A 15,082-nucleotide genomic window follows, 5' to 3' on the forward strand; every position below is an offset into this window, starting at 1 on the left:
ATGTCTTTCGAGAACCTTCTGGATCTTATAAAAACTATCAATAGGCACCAATGAGAATTGAAAACTCAGAAGGCTTTTCTACTTAAAATGTTTTACAATTAGCCTGGCCAATATTTATCCCTCAACCAACACCTAAAAAAAATTCCCAGATTATCTGGTCGTTATCACATTGCTGTTTGTAGGACCTTGCTGTGCGTATATTGGCTGCTACATTTCCTACATTACAACAGTAACTACACCTTAAAAAAAAAAGTACTTAGTTGGCTGCAAAGCGTATTGGGACATCCTGAGGTCGTGAAAGGTGCTATATAAATGCAAGTCTTTCTTTTATTGCTAAGATACACCATGTCCACCTTGGAGCAAAAAGATTTTTTTTAAAGAAGGCATGTGACCATAAAGCCCAACATGCACTCACCTCCTCCCGGGCATGTTCCACTTGCTCTTCAAGGTGTTCGTTTCTCTCAGTTAATGTCTTGTTCTTCTTCAGCAAAGACTGACCAATCCGTGCAGCTAACTCTAGATCACGCTCTTTCTGCGTAAGGCATCAAAAACATTTTTACTTGATTATAACAAAATATCAAAGTTCAAAAAGTCAGTGAAGGCAGAAAGTTCAATTTTTAAAAAAAACTACTCTCCTCACAAACCTCAAACTGCAAAGTTGAAAACCAGAGACAGATTTGAAAAATTAGGGATGAACGGCCAAAATCAGGGATACCAGCTTCTTATATGTAGCACCATGAATCTTCAAACCATCTTATATTTTCATTTTGTACTATAAATGTGCTGCTTTGTATTATTTACATGCTATTAATATATATTTAGAGTCATAGAGAGTTAGAGTCAGAGTTATACGGCACGGATAGAGGCCCTTCGGCCCATCGTGTCCGCACCGGCCATCAAGCCCTGTCTAATCTAATCCCATATTCCAGCATTTGGTCCGTAGCCTTGCATGCTATGGCATTTCAAGTGCTCATCCAAATGCTTCTTGAATGTTGTGAGGGTTCCTGCCTCCACAACCCTTTCAGGCAGTGAGTTCCAGACTCCAACCACCCTCTGGGTGAAAAAGTTCTCTCTCAAATCCCCTCTAAACCTCCCGCCTTTTACCTTGAATCTATGCCCCCTTGTTATAGAACCCTCAACGAAGGGAAAAAGCTCCTTCGTATCCATCCTATCTGTGCCCCTCATAATCCTGTACACCCCAATCATGTCCCCCCTCAGCCTCCTCTGCTCCAAGGAAAACAAACCCAATCTTCCCAGTCTCTCTTCATAGCTGAAGCGCTCCAGCCCTGGTAACATCCTGGTGAATCTCCTCTGCACCCTCTCCAAAGCGATCACATCCTTCCTGTAGTGTGGCGACCAGAACTGCACACAGTACTCCAGCTGTGGCCTAACCAGTGTTTTATACAGCTCCATCATAACCTCCTTGCTCTTATATTCTATGCCTCGGCTAATAAAGGCAAGTATCCCATATGCCTTCTTTACCACCTTATCTACCTGTTCCGCCGCCTTCAGGGATCTGTGAACTTGCACACCAAGATCCCTCTGACCCTCTGTCTTGCCTAGGGTCCTCCCATTCATTTATATGTCTAACACTTGGTTATTAGATTCCACAAATCCAAATACTATCAGCAGATAAAAGGAAGAGGCCAAAGTTTATCATATGAACATATAATGTTTAAAAAGGGCAAAACAAAAAGGTAAGTATCATCCCCCCGGATGCACTGTGGCTGCAGTATATATGATCTACAGGATGCACTGCAGCAAGGTTACTTCAACAGCACCGTCCTCCCTTGCAAGGAGAAGGCCCACCATCATCTTCTCAGGGCAACTAGAGATGGGTAATAAATGAGGCCTTGCCAGTGTCACTTATACCCAGAACACAAAAAAAGTTTGTGTCAGAAAAAAAAAATCCAAAAATAAAAAAGTCTGAGCCCAGTTTAGGGAGTTTTTTTTTTAAAAAGGACAGGAAAAGAAAAAGGGATAATATGCAGGACAATCTGTTAATAGTCCCAGTTTAAAGTGTACTTTTTTTTCTTAAAAAAAACATTTTTAAAAGAGTGTATAAAAAAACAAATTAAACACATTCCATTCTTTATCTTCCAAGTCCTGTAAGTCCCAAAATATACCTTAGGTCCAGCGCACACACAAAAAAAAGCGGCTGCCTGAAAGATCACGAATGGGACGAAGGTGACCCAAAGGAATTTTTGTGGGGAATCTTGAGGACATATAAGCGACATATTAAAATTTGCGAATGCTGCTACAAAATTGGGACAGCAGGGCGTAACTGAAAGTGAACTGCAAAATCAGGATGTCCCAATGAAATCCGTGCAGTTGAAAGGTTTGGTCTTTCAATATCATTGGGTATTTGTAGGAAAGGTATCTGATTTAAAAAAATAATTATTCATTGGAAAAGCTTGGCACGCAATGACAACTCTCACCAAAGGCACAGGGAGGGAACCTCCTTCTATTTTTACTATGTCTGCTCATTCAAATAATTATGGAGTTCTCCCAGTGCTGAATGATCCCTGTGCGAGAGACTGGGAAGGGATGGAAAATCCAGGATAATGACATAAAACAGCAGTTGCTGTGCGCCTTAAAGGGGTACTTGCACTTCCAGTACTGTTAACATGAATTGTTCCTTCATCATTTTTGCTGCATTGCTGAATGCATCTGAGGAGTCTATAAGGGCCCGGGGGAAAGGGAGGATTCTCTCCTTTTTCTAATCGAGGCCTCAAGGTTATGCTCAGGGAGGTGATGCAAAGGAGGGTTCCCTTTTTTTTTCATAGGAAGGACACCCTCCTCAGAAGGGAACTATCTGGGCCGCTTGGGAAGCAGTGTCTGCAGTCAGGAGGGCATCATCCTAGATGCACAAGTTGAACAATGTAAGTTTCTGCTGAAGTTACCTCTGTTAGGGTGGCAGCATGCGACATGTACGTACACCTCCACCAGCTGCATACTTATTGGGATGCTTGCTCGTCTTTAGGCAACCCTTTGGCCTATATAAAAGCAGCCCGCTTGATTGGCACTCCATCCACCACCCAAAACATTCACTCCCTTTATCACCGGCGCACTGTGGCTACAGTGTGTACCATCCACAGGATGCACTGCAGCAACTCACCAAGGCTCCTTCGACAGCACTTCCCAAACCCACGATCTCTACCACCTAGAAGGACAAGGGCAGCAGGTACATGGGAACACCACCACCTGCACGTTCCCCTCCAAGTCACACACCATCCCGACTTGGAAATATATCGCCGTTCCTTCATCGTCGCTGGGTCAAAATCCTGGAACTCCCTTCCTAACAGCACTGTGGGAGAACCTTCACCACATGGACTGCAGCGGTTCAAGGCGGCGGCTCACCACCACCTTCTCAAGGGCAATTAGGGATGGACAATAAATGCTGGCCTTGCCAGCGATGCCCACAATAAAAAAAAACTATCAAAAGTTATATTTGATATTGATCCATATTGATGCATGACACACCTTTCACATTCTGATGAAATCTTTCAATGATGAATGAATCACAGAAAGGTTATAGCACGGAAGGAGGCCATTTGGCCCATCAAGTCCGCTCCAGCTCTGTGCAAGAGCAATCCAGCTAGTCCCACTCCCCTCTCCTATCCCCATAGCCCTGCAAATTTTTTACTTTCAAGTACTTATCCGGTTCCCTTTTGAAGGCCATGAGTGAATCTGCCTCCACCAACCCCCGGCAGTGCATTCCAGATCCTAACCACTTGCTGTGTAAAAAAAGATTTTCCTCATGTCACCTTTTGGTGCTTGCCAATCACCTTTAATCTATGTCCTCTGATTCTTGATCCTTCTGCACTTGGGAACAGTTCTCTCTATCTAGACTTTTCATAATTTTGAATACCTCTATCAAATCTCCTCTCAACCTTCTCTGTTCCAAGAAGAACAACCCCAGCTTCTCCAGTCTATCCACGTAACTAAAGTCCCTCATCCCTGGAATCATTCTAGTAAATCTCTTCTGCACCCTCTATAAGGCCTTCACATCTTTCCTAAGGTGCGGTGCCCAGAACTGGACACAATACTCCAGTTGTGGCTGAACCAATGTTTTATAAAGGTTCATCATGACTTCTTACTTTTGTACTCTATGCCTCTATTTATAAAGCCCAGGATCCCGTATGCTTTTTTAACCGCTTTCTCAACCTGCCCTGCCACTTTCAACGATTTTTGTACGTATACCCCCAGATCTCTCTGTGCCTGTACCCCTTTTAAAATTGTGCCCTTTAGTTTGTATTGCCTCTCCTCATTCTTCCTACCAAAATGTATCATCTCACATTTTTCTGTGTAAAATTTCATCTGCCATGTGTCCGCCCATGCCACCAGCCTGTCTATATCTTTTGAAGTGTATCACTATCCTCCTCACTGTTCACTACACTTCCAAGTTTTGTATCATCTGCATGGTAGGGCCAAAGTCTCCACCAACACCCAGCTGTCACCTCCATGTTTTTGCACTCTTCTTTTGGACACAGTGGCCAATTGTACAGCAACGACAAGGCTCATGAAATAATCAGAACTTCACCAATCTCTTGATTGCAACAAGGTACAGTATTGATGGCTAACACGGCACTTGTGTAGTATTTGTTGACCATGTCACAGAACTGCAATCCTATTTTGAGTGCATGGCACAACTAGCTCTACTGCTGCTGACAACTTCCCAGCCTTTCGCTGATTCTCTCTATACCCTTCTGATTGTCTTATTGTACCTGCTGTATGGTGACTCCTCTTTTAATAGCACAACTGTGCAGTTGACAGCACAACACTGTGAGAGACCTTTTCACAGATGTACTTAAATGCTGCTCCAGACCTATCCAGGTAGTAAAATATTTGCTTCTGCAAACACTACTGCAAGCTCTATTCATATCCTCATAGAGCCATGTGCTTCATTTTATGATATTTATGCTGCAGTTGTTTGATTCTACACTCATATCATCAGCCACAGTTGAACAGGATATCCCTGCTCACCCAAGATCCATCCATCTAGTGTGGAACACCTTGAATTAATGGTGGTACTATAGACTGATGTGGACTAAATGGATTGTGACAGCTTCCAGAATATCTGGCATCCACCTGCAAGGCGTGACTGTGATGGTCACATACATGTATGCCACATCCAGTCATATACGCGGATTTGTTAAAGGAAAAGTTTGTTTGACTAACTTGATAGAGTTCTTTGATGAAGTAAGAAACGGGGTTGATGAGGGTAATGCGATTGATGTGTACGTGAACTTGCAAAAGGCATTTCATAAAGTAGCAAATAATAGACTTATAAGCAAAATTAAAGCCATGCAATTAAAGGGACAGTGACAGCATAGATACAAAACTGGCTGAGGGACAGAAAGCAGAGAGTAGTGGTGAATGGTTGTTTTTCAGACTGGAGGTAAGTATACAGTAGTGTACCCCGGGGGTCGGTAATAGGACCGCTGGTCTTTTTGATAATATATTAGTGACCTAGACTTGGGTATACAAGGTATAATTTCAAAGTTTGCAGATGACACAAAACTTGGAAATGTAGTAAACAATGTGGAGGATAGTAATAAAGTTCAGGAGGATATAGGCAGACTGGTAAAATGGGCAGACACATGGTAGATGAAATTTAACGCAGAGAAGTGTGAAGTAATAAATTTTGGTAGGATAAGGAGGGGCAATATAAACTAAATGGTACAATTTTAAAAGGGGGAGGGGGCAGGAACAGAGAGACCTGGGGTGAACATACACAAATCTTTGACGGTGGCAGGGCAAGTTGAGAAGACTGTTAAAAAGCATATAGGATCCTGGGCTTTATTAATAGAGGCATAGAATACAAAAGCAAGGAAGTTATGCTAAACATAAGAACTAGGAGCAGGAGTAGGCCACACGGCCCCTCGAGCCTGCTCTGCCATTCAATAAGATCATGGCTGATCTTTGACCTCAACTCCACTTTCCCACCCGATCCATATTTCCCTTGATTCCCCTAGAGTCCAAAAATCTATCTATCTCAGCCTTGAATATACTCAGCAGGGGTAGAGAATTCCAAAGATTTATAACCCTCTGAGTGAAGAAATTTCTCCTCATCTCAGTCTTAAATGGCCAACCATTTGCGACTATGCTCCTTAGTTCTAGACGCTCCAGCCAGGGGAAACAACCTCTCAGCATCTATCCTGTCAGCCCCCTCATAATCTTATATGTTTCAATGTGAGAGACCACCTCTCATTTTTCTAAACTCCAGAGAGTATAGGCACATTCTACTCAATCTCTCCTCAGAAGACAACCCTCTCATCCCAGGAATTAATCTAGTGAACCTTTGTTGCATCATCTCTAAGGCAAGTATCAGGCCCAGCGCTGGCCGTCTATTGTTATATGCAGAGGGCCTAATACCTGGTTCAGGTGCATTTCTTGCCCACCATATTGGGGTTTTGCTGCCCGTTTAGTGCCTAAAAAATGGGTGCCATCGAATTTCTAAGCCAATATCTTTCCATAATCAGCCCAAGTCCAGTCTGGGGCCTTTGCTTGTCTTAAGTTATTCCCTCACTATTTGGGCCTTAGATCTGATGGTCTTGTGGTCACAAACTCCCGAGGTTCTCACCCATGTTAAACTCATCGACCCAATCAACTTCATTACTCATAACCAGATCTAGCATCACCTCTCCCCTTGTAGGTCAGTGGACATACTGCTGGATGAAGGAATCCTGCACAGGGTCCAGCAATTCCATTCCTTTTTCTCCATTCACTCCCTCCCTGCCCCAACCCACGAGTGGGGAATTAAAAACGGCCAAGAACAAGACTTGTTTTTTGACTCCAGCCCTCTCAACAGCAACTGATCCCACTGTCGATGCAGTTCGTCGAGCTCCGAGATACCACCTGAGCAAGGAAACCGATAAAACATCGAAACATCAGAGGCCGGCAGAGAGTCAGACGCCTTGGGGGCGGGGGGGGAAAGGAAACCGTCCACAACTAGATCAGAGTCGGGCGCAGCTCAAAGTAACTCACACAAATAACGCGCAGGCAGATCAGACACTTCAGCAGGTTTTCAGTGACAAGTCTAGCTCTGAGTTACACCACAGTATGCACTGTCAGCACAGGGACTGAGGGAGTCAGAGAAACACACTGAAGGAAATTCAAACATCTCATTGGAAGGATCAGTGTATCAAACACACAATCCCTCTCTCATAAACCTTTATAAATCACTGGTTAGGCCTCAGCTGGAATAGTGTGTTCAATTCTGGGCACCACACTTTAGGAAGGATGTCAAGGCCTTAGAGAGGGTGTAGAAGAGATTTACTAGAATGGTACCAAAGATAAGGGATTTCAGTTATGTGCAGAGAAGGTAAAGAGGAGATTTGATAGAGGTGTTCAAAATTATAAGTGGTTTTGATAGAGTAAATAAGGAGAAGCTGTTTCCAGTGGCAGAAGGGTCGGTAACCAGAGGACACAGATTTAAGGTGATCGACAAAAGAACCAGAGGCGACATGAGGAAGCATTTTTTTAAAAACGCAGCACGTTATGATGATCTGGAATGCACTGCCTGAAAGGTGGTAGAAGCAGATTCAATAATAACTTTCAAAAGGGAACTGGATAAATTCTGAAGGGAAAGAAATTGCCAGGCTACATGAAAATAGCAGGAGTGTCGGACTTATTGGATAGCTCTACCAAAGAGCCGGCACAGGCACAATAGGCCTGCTTCTGTGCTGTAGCATACTATGAAATCATGATGATACTATGATATATACACATGCACATTGATGGAGTGGAGTAGATGCCACATATTTGTGAAAGGAGCCCGCACGGCCAGGCAGACACCTTCAATGAGGCCTGCACTTTTGGGATGCCAGCCACTCTGATAAAGTGAAGAGTCCTCTCTTATTGCTAGGTGCTGTCCTTAGGAATGTAATAATATTCTTGGCTCTGGTAAACAATGACTCAGTGACCTGATTTATGTAGTGGATGCACTGCAGATTGCCTACTCTGAAAGAGAACCCCCCAAGTCAACTTGAAAGGAGTCAGTGGTATAGAAGTTCAAGGTAGTCATAATTTTCACTGCCATGGGCAGAATTGTCTCAGCCTTAAAGGAGGATTGGAGGCCTGGCTGCAGGAGATGGCCAAATTCCAAGACCGTTTCCCTGGTGCAGCCTACATGGCAAAACAAGAGCCCCTCGAACATGTCCAAGAAACAGCAGTGTTGCTTGCTTGGGTCGGCATGGGTCACCCTCCAATCTCCAATGTAGGCATATCAGCCTCTGCTCCATTCTCATCCTCTAATTCCCCGAGGGCAGGAACTCCCAAAGAACGGCAATTCTATGGAGAGGGGACCCATTCTAGAAAGAGCCCAAATCCCCAGTAGGCACATGTACACAAACAGAAGGCAAAAATCAGACTTAAATGGAGAATGGGCCAAAAAAGACATTAAATGTACTGAAAGGCAGCAATAAATGAATCTAAGAAGAAAAGGCTACAACCCGTTCACTTGCAATACAGCTTTAAGTACCTTTGAACTGCAGTCAAAGAAGTCAGGATCCAATTGAATCTGGTTTATATCAGCGCAAGTTGATATCGTGCCAGAGGAGAAAACCACGACAAAATGCAAGGCAGGGAAGCCCCTCCATATTAACATGCTTTTCAAAGCTTTAAATGAAGCTTGTGCACTTCAGTGGCGTGAGCCTCCTGCTCCCCAAGCGATGCTGGGCCAAAACTACTGAGCAGCACATTCCTGGTACATTTCCAGAACAATTCTCCCCTGCATCTGGTTTACAAATCTCACCTTTTGGTGCTATACAACCTTTGAGTTACCCGCCCATTGTTTTGTTGTATTATTTACAGGCAGACCAGATGTACACCCTCATCCTCAATTATAGCAGAACCCAGGTGAGTGCTACAATCAGTACTTCTGGCTGAAGATGCTTAAGTGGACAATCTAATTTGGTTTCTTCCTGAGGCCCCCACCATCATAGATGCCAGTGTCGAGACAATTGACTTCACTCCACATGACATTAAGCAGCTGACTGCATTGGACAAAGCAAAAGCTATGAGCCCTGTAGCGCTGCACACCTGTGCACCAGAACTAGCCACCCCCGAGCCAAGTGGTTCCAGTGCAGCTATGACACTGCCAATTACCAACAGTGTGGGCAATTGTCCCATTATGTCCTATCCATGAAAAGCAGGACAATTCTTCCCTGGCCAATTACCGCCCTTTCAGCCTCTTCTCAATCATCAGCAAAGTGATGGCAAACATCATCAACAATGACACCTACTCACCAATAACCTGCACACTGATGCTCAGTTCGGGTTCCGCCAGAATCACTAGGCTCTAGACCTTGATCCAGACATGGGCGCAAGACCAGTATCTGGAGTCATAATTGACGCAAAGATGGTTGTGGTTGTTGAAGGTCAATCTTCACAGACCCAGGACATCACTGCAGGAGTTCCTCAGGGCAGCGTCTTTAGCTGTTTTATCAATGACCTTCCGTTCACCATAAAGTCAAAAGTGGGGCTCCATTCACATCTCCTCCAATAATGAAACTATGCCTACCAGCCTACTGCAGGACCTGGACAACATCCAGGCTTGAGCTGACAAGGGACAGGTAACATTTGCGCCACGTAAGTGCTGGGCAATGATCATCTTCAATGAGACATGGCCCGGTCACCTCCCTCTGACCTTCAACGGCAGTGAGTACCCAAGCATCAACATCCTGGGGAGGGGGTCACAATTAACCAGAAGCTAAACTGAACCAGCTAAATTCAACAACAAGACACTAGAGACTGGGCAGTTTGCGATGTGTGGCTCACTTCCTCAGCCCTCAAAGCCTCTTCATTGTCTGCAAGGCTCAAGTCAGGAATGTGAAGGAATACTCGCCACTCATCTGGATGGATGCAGCTGGAACACACTAGCTCGACATCACCCATGAACAGAGTCATCCACTTCATTAGCACAGCTCTCCTCAATATACATCCCCTCCATCAACGGCCCAATGTGGCTTCAGGAAGTACCAGCTACAGGACGCACTGCAACAACCCACCAAGCTTATTTTGACAGAACCTCTCAGCCCTGTGATCTCTACCACCAAGGAGGGCACGAGCAGCAAGATCATGTGAACAATATCTCCTCCGAGTCACACATCATCCTGATTTGAACATGTACCATTTATCCTTCATCATCACTGGGTCAAAATCCTAAAATTCACTACCTAGCATCGTGGGAGCATTTTCACAAGGACTGCAGCAATTCAAGGAGAGGATCTACTACTACTTCTGCAGGGAAGATAGAGATGGGCAATAAATGTGGCCTTCCTAGTGTCACCCACATTCATGGAACAAATATACATCATACAGCTTTGAAAGAAGTAACAACAAAAATAAAAATCTAAAGAGTACCAGTAAATTGAAGATTTTGGGAAGGCACATTGGAGAAACCAGACCCAAGATTGGCCTTAACATTGCAGTATTAGGGATCAATTTAACAAGATGGTACATGCTTAAGGTTCAAAATAGAGCCACCCACTCGCTCAAAAAACAGATCATTAATGCCACATATTTTAGTGAAATAGATAATTCAAATAATTTTTCGACATTACGGGTTAATGTTGAGATTTGTGTTACTCTGAATAATCTTGCTAATTTTTGGAATTAACAAAAAAAAAACCAAAGCATTTTCTTCTCCATTAAAAGCTGTTTGTGAGGTCCAGTAAGGAAAACATTCTAATACAGGTTCGCAAGCACAAAGATCTGCTTTAATTTCAATTTTAAAACAAAAACTTTATCCACTGAAACAAATCGCATTTGCCAATACTGCAGTCAGCAATGAAACTCCACAATTAAATATGTAAAGTTATGTACTGTATAATAATTTTAGAAAGCAACAAAAGCACACAGGGCAGGTTAATGGGGAAAAAGAAAATTAAATGGCACAATAACAGGTTCCCTTTCTTGGTAAAATAGAAGGCAACAGATGAATCAGATAGCCCTGGGAATATCCTCAAATACTGGTGCTTTTGTGAGCGTTTGCTAGATACATCCCAGATCCTTAGCATAATAATAAAAAAAAACTCGACTTTATCAGTTTACTTTATTTTAAGTTACCCATCAGTTTTCCACATACTCGGATAAAAGTAGCCAATTCCCACAATGGCTTTCGAAACATTAGTGCTCAAACTATGGGACAGAATGCAAAACTCCTGACTTGAGCACTGAGTGAAATTATAATACATTTGACTTCCAGGGGACAGTCCACTGGTCACTTCAACCACTTCTCCACATTGTTCCTTTAAGACAGCAATTAAAGTGCTTATAAGATAGTATAGTTAGGCTAGATCATATAAGGTGAACAGGGTCTCCTGCCATATTCTGGCTGGTTTGCTGATTGTATACACAAACATATCTATATTAAAAGCCTGGTGGCTATAATGTAGGTCACTGTGATTATAAAATTGTACTGCCCCACGCTAACCACGCACAAGTCAAATCCCAATATTGGCACATAAAAACATAGGAGCAGGAGTAGGCCAAACGGCCCCTCAAGCCTGCTCTGCCATTCATTAAGGTCATGGCTGATCTTCAACCTCAACTCCACTTTCCTGTCCGATCCCCATATCCCTTGATTTTCCTAGAGTCCAAAAATCTATCTCTCTCAGCCTTGAATATACCCAATGACTCAGCATCCATAGCCCTCTGGAGTAGAGAATTCCAAAGATTCACAACCCACTGAGTGAAGAAATTTCTCCTCATCTCAGTCCTAAATGGCCGACCCCTTATCCTGAGACTATGCCCCCAGTTCCAGACTCCCCATATGCGACCCACATTTTGCAAAACATTTTTAACCACGATGATAGTTAACCATTCATCCACAATAATCCTCCACACAGACATTTCTAAACTTACCTGCCTCTGCTCAACAGCCTAGTGCTACCTCACAACCAGCTCTCACCAGTTCAGACCTCCCATCCGTTCTCGCTGGAGCCCCAATGAGACAAGGATATCTTGCCCAGCTTGTGCCCTGCACTGCTTGGCCCACTGAAGAGCCTCTGCTTTCCCTTCACTCTGTATTGTTCCGTCTCCCCCAGCCTACCCTCCACCTGTACCTTTCACCAGGCCCTGTCGGACACACAGTCCACCCACTCTTCCACAGCCCGTGAGCAATGTGTCAAGAAATCCACATTATAGACAGAATATATTAAAATCAGTACTCTAAACTCGACCAAGAAATCAATATCAAGTCTCCTGGTTCAACTACAATGCCAAGAATGCTACTAGTTGCACTCTTTACCACATACTTTCTTTTATGTAACCAAGGATTTCTGCTTCTCTTTTCATTGAGAACTTTGTTTTTTTGTGATTGAAATCTAGAGCACAAACTTTGATTTGTGAAATTTTCAGCAACACTGTTTTTGCATGAGGTGCAGTTGTCAACCAATTAATGCAGATCCATTTAGCAGATCACATAGCAGGAACTGATCATGGTGATACCAATTAACTAAGTTTAGAAGTAAAAAACACTTGCCTCTTCGAGCAGACGTGTGACAGCATCTATATCATTGTACGTTTTAGTCATCTGGCCCACTCTTTCAGCACACAGAACTGCAAAAGGAAAGACATGAGCAAATTTAGCACCAGCACAAAAGTATAGAACTTGCCCTACATACAAATACAATGGGCCCGATATTAGGAGGGTGGCAGGTTGGCAGCGGGGGGTCGACTGGGCACGTCAGTAACACGGCCAGTGAAATCGGTGGGTTTGGCACGCGATCATAAGTAAATTGAAGCCACTTACCTTGACTTCCGGGTTTCACGCTGGAAAGCTGTGCAGCGGGTGGACTGCGCACCCGCATCATAGGCTGTCAGCTAGAGGAGCACTATTTAAAGGGGCAGTGCTCCACTGACTGATGCCGCAGAAAATAGGCAAAATTATAAGTAACAGCCCAGGGGGAAGGCTGCTCCCAGGTTTAATGATGCCTCACTCCAAGTCTTACTGGATAGGATGAGGATGAGGAGGAGGAGGAGGAGGGAGGATGAGGAGGAGGGAGGATGAGGATGAGGATGAGGAGGAGGACAAGGAGGAGGGAAATCTTCCACCCGGCAGACTGGAGGCCTGGCTCGAGATGGCAGAGGAGGTCACCAGCACACCACGTACCTGCATACAGTGCAGGAGGCACTTCAATGACCTAACCAGCCAAAGTGAGTACACTTACTCATTCTCCTACACCCCGTCTGCCACATCACCACCCCCACCCCACATCTCCTTCTGCACTGCCAACACTACGCTATCAACATCACTCCTCACACCCACTGAACCCTCATCCCCATCTTACCTGCACTTCCTCACCTCCCCAGTACTCATCCCACCACTACCACTCAACCCAATCCTCATACAATCTCAAGGCTGTCACATATTCACCCTCTCATGCATCTCTTTCACGGTCAGCCTCACCCAACCTGCCACTACCTGTGCTGCAGCCACAGGACATGCATCACGTATGTGTAGTAGGAAGCGTAAAGCAAACTTGCCATGAGCAGGAAGGGGATGCAGAAGGGTGTTTGATGGCTTGTCATGGTTTTTACTTATATTTGATTTCTGATCAACTCACATTACATATTATATTGTCACCGCTACTGCCACATCTTGGCCATTCTTGACTGGCTTGTGCAATAAGGCCCTTTCATGAGGTTCTCCATGAACACCCTTAATGCCACCCACTGGGTCACCCTACAGTGGGTGTATGCGTAGTTGCACGACTACTTTGTGCAGGTGCCTGTTGCGCAGCACTGTGTTGTGTAGCTCTACGTGGCGGAGGTGGACGGCATGCCTGGCGAGGCTGGTGATGTTGCTCGTCCTCCAATGGAGTGATGAATGCAGCTATGGACACCCCCCCCCCCTCACTTCCAGACTGTGAGTGTGAGGGGGTCTACCAAGTAGATAAATGTATTTGGACAGCAGAGTTTAGGGTATGATGTAATAATTTGGAATGTGGAGACAACGGTGTGGCAGGCAAAACTTTGTCTGAGGTGACAGAGTGCCCTGCTGCAATGGATGAGGTATTCCCCCCAACTGTCAAGGAATCCTGTGCATCTCCCAGTGGCTGCTGACCGAAACACGTCTGCAACAGGGAGTGTTTGGGGAAACACGCTGAGGAGAGTCCAAAAATCACATCCCTGCTAAAATCTCTTCCCAATGAGGTCTGTCAATGACCTCAAGTACCTCCTTAACTATCTAAACTGTCATCCCGCCGGCTTTAATTGCCGGTGGGAGTCCCACATGTGGGGGCTGCGCACGCACCGATTCGCGTCATTGGGGAACCTGGAAGTGGGCGGGTTGGAGCCGGGCTCTGGACCCGCGCTCTGGACCCGCTCCGGGATTCCCCAATTTTAGAAACACCCCCCCCCCACCATGAACGCACCTGCTCGGCCATCCTAAAATTGACCCCAATGAGTTCAATAAATTGGAAGCAATTTAAAAGCACCAATAATGCTCTGACTAAATAGAAAATTTTAATCAATCATTCACTTAATTTTTTTAAAAATGAAAATTCATATTAAATAAATTTAAAACAAAGTGAGCAAATTGGTTTAATGAAAATGAAGTAAATCCTACTGATACAGGGCTCTTTGGGTACACTGAATCAGACATTTTACACTAACATAGGTACAGTATGGAAAAAGGGAAATAAAAATTAAATTAGCATCAAGTTCATTATTTACTACTTCAACAGTTGAACTCCTTTTTTATTGGGTTTCCAAATTATGCTCCTTCAGATGTTCTCAGCTGGAGAACGATATACGATGCATAATGAAGACACGTGCTCCTCAATGTATTATCTAAATGGACCTCTCAAACAATGGCTGCGACAATTATAATGATGTTTATCAATTCTGCAATTGTCAACTCCCCGCCCCCCACCCCGGAAATAGCATACCAAATTAGAACTCCATTTCAATAATGTTGAAGTTGACTGGCAATTGATTGTTAGAGATGGTTATTTCAACATGAAGGAAAAGGAAGGAAAAATAAATGGTTGCTCCCAGAAGTCTTTAAGATAACACAATATTGTGAGAAACTTGAAAAGCCTCTCTTTCCTTAGAAATCCTTACTGTGTGT

At 44.2% G+C, this 15,082-nt stretch overlaps 1 protein-coding gene across 7 annotated transcripts in view; it reads right to left on the bottom strand.

Moving 5' to 3' along the window:
* Window positions 1–15,082, bottom strand: part of trak1a (trafficking protein, kinesin binding 1a) — a 264,222-nt gene that overhangs the window by 40,722 nt on the left and 208,418 nt on the right. For all 7 annotated transcript variants that reach the window (XM_068001811.1, XM_068001810.1, XM_068001812.1 and 4 more), the window contains 2 exons: window positions 12,491–12,567; window positions 416–532 (listed from right to left, as the gene is read on the bottom strand). In XM_068001811.1, the coding sequence (XP_067857912.1) occupies window positions 416–532; window positions 12,491–12,567 (194 nt within the window). The remainder of the gene's footprint in view (window positions 1–415; window positions 533–12,490; window positions 12,568–15,082) is intronic.

The sequence above is a fragment of the Heptranchias perlo genome, chromosome 2 (assembly GCF_035084215.1).
Source record: "Heptranchias perlo isolate sHepPer1 chromosome 2, sHepPer1.hap1, whole genome shotgun sequence".
NCBI lineage: Eukaryota > Metazoa > Chordata > Chondrichthyes > Hexanchiformes > Hexanchidae > Heptranchias > Heptranchias perlo.